General features: G+C 37.1%; 1 protein-coding gene across 1 annotated transcript; it reads left to right on the forward strand.

The window, feature by feature from the left end:
* Positions 1-2,134: 2,134 nt before the first annotated feature.
* LOC306761040 (LIM/homeobox protein Lhx1-like) lies at positions 2,135-4,985 on the forward strand (the record flags this gene model as incomplete). The annotated part of the gene is made up of 5 exons (XM_079247120.1): positions 2,135-2,304; positions 2,811-3,031; positions 3,163-3,437; positions 4,188-4,344; positions 4,609-4,985. The coding sequence occupies 5 exons, from the start codon at positions 2,135-2,137 to the stop codon at positions 4,983-4,985; spliced, it is 1,200 nt and encodes a 399-aa protein (XP_079103246.1).
* Positions 4,986-6,000: the final 1,015 nt, after the last annotated feature.

Consider the following 6,000-nt stretch of genomic DNA (forward strand, 5'->3'; position numbering starts at 1 on the left):
TTTTCATTGCCACATGCTGTTATAGTCAGATCACTGAGCTCAGGTTCATAAACACAACACTGATTATTATTAGTCTCAAGTCAAAGCTTTGAATCCATTCTTCTGTTTTCCTCTTAAATTCACCTCCCTGTCTTCCCAACAGCAAACAAGAAGTGTACATGAACAGGTGACTCTGTAATGCACTGTAGTCTAAAACTCCAAGTTTGGTGCTGAACCTCTTTTGTCAAAATTCAACTGATTCATTGGTCAGTGAGGAAATATTACAAAATTTACAACTGTGAATTTTGACTTTCCAAACAAATATGTACTGATTTTCCTTAAAGATAGGAGCCACTTTAAATCAGCAACAGTGACACATTAAAGTGACGTTCAGGAACTAAAAGAATTGTGACTGCAGAGTTTGCCCTCATCTATACATTTTCATGATTAAAAGAAATATGGAACTTTAATTTGTGTGAATTTAAAATATACAAAAAACATTTAGTCTCTTTTTATTCTTATCTAGTAATTTTCTATTCAATATGGTACATTTTAATTCTGTTTTGACCTAAGGTTCAAATGATGCTATTAATAAGAAAGCTGAGTAAATAAAGAAAATCAGGAGAAAATATATTTTTAAAAATATTTGGAAGTTAAAAAAAAAAATGACAGAGATTTTATTTTTAAAAAAATGTCGATGATATGATGACTTTTTTTTTTTTTTTTATGGCTTTTAAAGTCGGGAATACAGAAGTGAAAGTAGCCTATACCGGTCAAAGAAAGGAAGAAAGGAGGGAGAGAAAATGAAATATGTCGTCGCAAAACCCAAACAATAGCCTTTTTTTTTTTCTTGTTTTAGTTTCAGAAATATTTATTATTTCAGGTCTATAATTTATACAACAGGCCAGCAGTCAGGACCTGGGCTATCAGACACTACCAGAGCTGGAGCCTGTGTGAGGAAGTGTGTTATCTCCGTCCCCAGCGCACGAACATGATCCGATTGCATCTATAAAAGACAGCCTATCGCCACAGATTATAACCATTAGTGATTCTTGTCCCTTCAAAAAAAATGAGGAATTATGCTGGGACACAACATTAATCTATGTGAAAAGTCTCCTCTCGCTCTGCTGAAGGGATAGACCTGCTGATAATTTGTCACCTGCCACCGATTCAATCTTACTTACACTCAGGCCTTTCCCAAGGAAGTTCATGACATCATCACTGACTGTCGATGGGATTTTCCTAAGACAGAAGTTTTATGACTTTTTTTTTTTTTTTTTTTTTTTTTGCACAAGAACGCCTAAAGCCCATTGTTATTGCTATTTTGATATTATCTCTTTATAGTTAAACATTTCGGAGTTCAGCAAATATTTTGTCATTATTAGATTCAACTGTATTGTCATTATAATTTATAAATACAGAGCAATCAAATGATCTTTAGCATCAAATCACTGCAAAAGAGAAGCAAGTGCAACATGCATGGACGCAAAAAATAATAATTAAAAGTAAAAATTCTCTATTTTATATTGTTTCACTGAAGCATATCCTTAATTCCCATACTACAGAAGTATATGTGGAGGAGTAAAATAAAGACTGTTCATAGGCTTGTCTTGGCCGTGACGTCACATGTTTCTTATTAAGCAATAGGCTGAGCTTTACAAGGTGCGCGCATTTCAGCCTTCCTCTCACACTTAGCGCACAAATAACAAGGCAGCGCGTTCCGTTTCATCGTCTTTTCTCTCGAAGTGACACCGAGGACATGTCGAAAATTCATTTAAGCGCAACAAACTGGTAGCCTTTGTCAAGCCATCGGTGCTCATGACGTGAAATGACAAGGCTCGGATCATTTAAACGGGCCCGCTGATGTCCAATCAGTTATTTTAGTGCAGAAATGCTGTCTGGTGGTCATTTCTGTACATTTTATCTGTCATTTGGACCCGTTCAAATGTGGATTGTTGCCTCGTGGAAGGAAAGACCCCGCATGGATGATGGTGATGTAGTGTGACATCAGTTGAGAAGAATTTGGATGCGGTGGACCTGCTGGATCTTATCACTTGAACGCGTCAGAATTGAGGTGACCGGGACGTTGGAGGAGAAAAGACACACAAAAAAAGACATCATTCCTCACAAACTGGACTGGGAGAAGGTCCAGACGATGCTTCAGTGTACCAACTGTGAGAAGCCTATTCTTGATAGGTTCTTGCTGAAAGTTTTGGACAGACCGTGGCACATCAAATGTGTCCAGTGCTGCGAATGCAAATGTAGCTTGACAGAAAAGTGTTTCTCGCGAGATGGGAGACTGTACTGTAAGAATGACTTCTTTAGGTAAGCAACCAAAGGATTTGTGGTTTAATGTTTTATTCCGAAAAGAATAGAAATACTCCTGCTGTCAATATTCCAGTAAAAACTGAGATTCCTACATTTATATTCCTGTTTAAAATACATAACTTGGTTTTAAAAAAATACTAATTTTGCTTGAGATTCATTGCTTTGATTATTTGTTTATTCTGTGAGCATTTATTAGGTTCATTTCATTTAGTTCCAGTAAGTGTTCCAGTTTTGAAACTAAATAAATATGATTCTTAACTATCACGGTGGTTTTTGTATTTGTCATGCATTTATGGAAGTAAAGTTGCTCCTTATTTCAAGCTATGTCCTATACTTTTCATGTAAAAATACCGAATAATTTCTTTAAAAGGTTTTTCGCTTATTTACCTCAGTAAAATAAGTTTCAGATTACTGCTGAATTAAAACCAGAGTGTGAAAAGTCCTGGTCTGTGACTTTGTCCATTTCGACAGAAACTGACACATTTCTCTCCTTTTTTAACCAGGAGATTTGGAACTAAGTGTGGAGGCTGCTCGCAGGGCATTTTACCCAGCGATCTGGTCCGCAGAGCCAAAAGCAAAGTGTTTCACCTGAACTGTTTCACCTGCATGATGTGTAACAAACAGCTGTCCACCGGGGAGGAGCTGTATATCCTGGACGAGTTCAAGTTTGTTTGTAAGGAGGACTATCAAAGCAACAACGGGAAGGACACGATCCTCCTTTCAGGTGATGTCCTGTTCATTTTCTTCAAAATACATTCAATATTTCATTCTGTATTTTTTATTTATTTATTTATTTATTGGTCTGGAATATTGTGTCATCAAGCTAACTCTATCATTCTTCCATTCTCGCCACAGTAACGACGTGCAGCGACCCAAGTCTGTCTCCGGACTCTCAGGACCCGCAGGACGACGGGAAGGACTCGGAGAGCGGACAGTTGTCCGACAAAGACGCGTCCATCAACGAGAACGACGAGCAGAGCACCGTCGGGAAGCGACGTGGCCCTCGGACCACCATTAAAGCCAAGCAGCTGGAGACGCTGAAAGCCGCTTTCGCCGCCACTCCGAAACCCACCAGACATATCAGAGAGCAGCTGTCACGGGAGACTGGGCTCAACATGAGAGTAATCCAGGTAGGTAAATCATAAATCATATATATATATATATATATATATATATATATATATATATATATATATTTTTTTTTTTTTTTTTTTTTTTTTTTTTTTTTAATTTATTTATTTTTTTTTAAAGAAGAGGACAATAACTACAAAAAACATAGGCTACAAGTCAAGACAAATCGTCATATGTCCAGTCCATTATCTTATGAAATGGACTCGCGTTACACAGAAAGAAAAGGGGAATAAACGACTGGCTGTTGTGTGTTGAACTCCCTTGGTAAGCTTTCCTCACCTGCAAGTTGTAAACATCCTCAGAGAATCTGTCCGCTCTGCTGACTTTCATTTTCTCTCCTTTTCTCTGTTCGGATGAAGTGCTCTGACCAAACTCTGGATTTGTCCTTAATCTTTCCTCCCATTGCGTCTCTAAACCCGTTAAAAGCGGGATTCATTTAGCACTGGCGTCCTTGGGCATGTTTAAAAGCTCCCTTGATATGGAATACTGGTTGAATGATGCATTGGTTTATTTATATATTTTTATTTTTTATTTTTAAGGGAAATGTGTTAATACGTTTTTTTTTTTGTGTGTGTTATGTTGGAAAATGGTCAGTAAATATTTATTTTAATTCCGTTTTAAAGGATCTAACCATAGACCACAAATGCGCTTTAAGATACAATATGTTTTCTGGTTTGACCATCTTATCAGCTTTGGCATTTTTTCTAATTGTTTTTGTTTGTTTGTTTGTTTCTCATTCATTGCTAAAGGTCTGGTTCCAAAACCGAAGGTCCAAAGAAAGACGCATGAAGCAGCTAAGCGCCTTGAGCGCGCGGAGACACGTGTTTTTCCGAAGTCCAAGGAGGATGAGAACCCTGGGAGAGAGACTAGAGCCAGGAGAACTTGGACACTTCTCATATTATGGAGGTGAGATATTTATATTGTATCAAATCATGTAGATTTAATAGTTTAAATAGTTTAAATGGCCTCTATTTACCAAAGAAAAGGGTGGTTATGCAATTATTATGAATTCCAAGTTGATTTATTAATAATGGAATCTACCAACATCATTACATTGTGAAGATAAAGAAAAGAAAAGAAATGAAAAGAAAAGAAAAACTGCTCTCATTGTTTTTCCTCTGAATAATCTGGTTAAATTCATGCAGGAATCCTATTTTCATATTAATGCAGATTATCCCAGTGAATACTATGGGCCAGGAGGGAATTATGAGTACTACCAAGGTCCTCCACCATCCCAGGCTCAGACTCCAGCAGACTTGGGCTTTGTGCCCTCAACAGTCCCTGCTGGCACACCATTAGGAACCATAGACCACCATCATGCAGGGCACCACTGTGCTGGAGAGGTGCAGTGTTTCTCTGACACAGTATCCCACCATCCAGTGGACTCACCCAGCCCAGAGCCCAATGGACCAGGTTCAATTCACAGCATCTCCAGTGAAATTTGTGGTCCCAGCACGCCCTTCACCACAGTGTCTCTCAGTGACAACGGATACACCAACCAGCTGTCACAGCCCTCCTCAGAGATGAGTGAAGGCACGGCCTGGTAATCCAGCCAACACAAACTACAAAGCACACCTGGATTATGAAGGCTATCTTATCTTATCTTATCTTATCTTATCTTATCTTATCTTATCTTATCTTATCTTATCTTATCTTATTTATTTATTTATTTATTTATTTATTTATTTATTTATTTATATATTTATTTATTTATTTACTTATTTATTTAAAATTACTCAAGAGAACATCCCTAATAATTCATAAGAATTTGACTCGGTATGTGAAATGCTGGGCCTCACTGATGGAGCAATAAACATTACATTCACATTTCATGCAGAAAGTGTTCCAGTGTTTACAAAGATCCCCGGCATCATGCCGTACTTGTTCAAAAATTTCATTCCCTTCAAAGCTTTATATGTTTATCCATAAAACATTCAGAGATGTGTCATCTTGGTGCCAGATCTATTCAGCATCAAAATGAGACAAAATGCTGCAAGAATCTTGGAGAACAGTGTTTAATTACAGAAGGTCAAGGAGTTTTGCTACTTTGTTTGTTTTTTTCCAAATAGAGTGTTGATTTGACATGAAATCACTCTGGATTCATATGAAGAGACTCGAAAGAACAGTGAATTGTTCTTCAAGACATCTGGCAAAAATGCTCGGTAGCCCAGAATAAAATAAGCACGCAGAAATGTTTTCCCTTTTTTTTCTTTAGCCTAAAGTGGGCACTCTGAATGTTGATCTTTTTTTTTTCTTTTCTATTTTTCAGTGCACTTTGTATTAAGTTGATTCAAAGAAGGATTTCACTTCATTTTTGGTGCTTTAAAAAATTTCATAGCACATTTGCCCAATGCGATTTTCTTTCCAATTCAAACATGAAAGCGCTTAATAGTATTTTTTTTTTAATGTTTTACATGTACTGAAACATAACATTCTCCATTCATTCACTTTCACGTGTAATACAGAATTTTATCAGATGATAACAGAATATGACTGTGATGCAGTATGTCTCTCAGGACTGTGGAAAGATTATTTTTGGTTTTGTCACACCCTTTCCTAAAC

Source organism: Telmatherina bonti (assembly GCF_933228915.1).
Source record: "Telmatherina bonti genome assembly, chromosome: 10".
NCBI classification, from domain to species: domain Eukaryota; kingdom Metazoa; phylum Chordata; class Actinopteri; order Atheriniformes; family Telmatherinidae; genus Telmatherina; species Telmatherina bonti.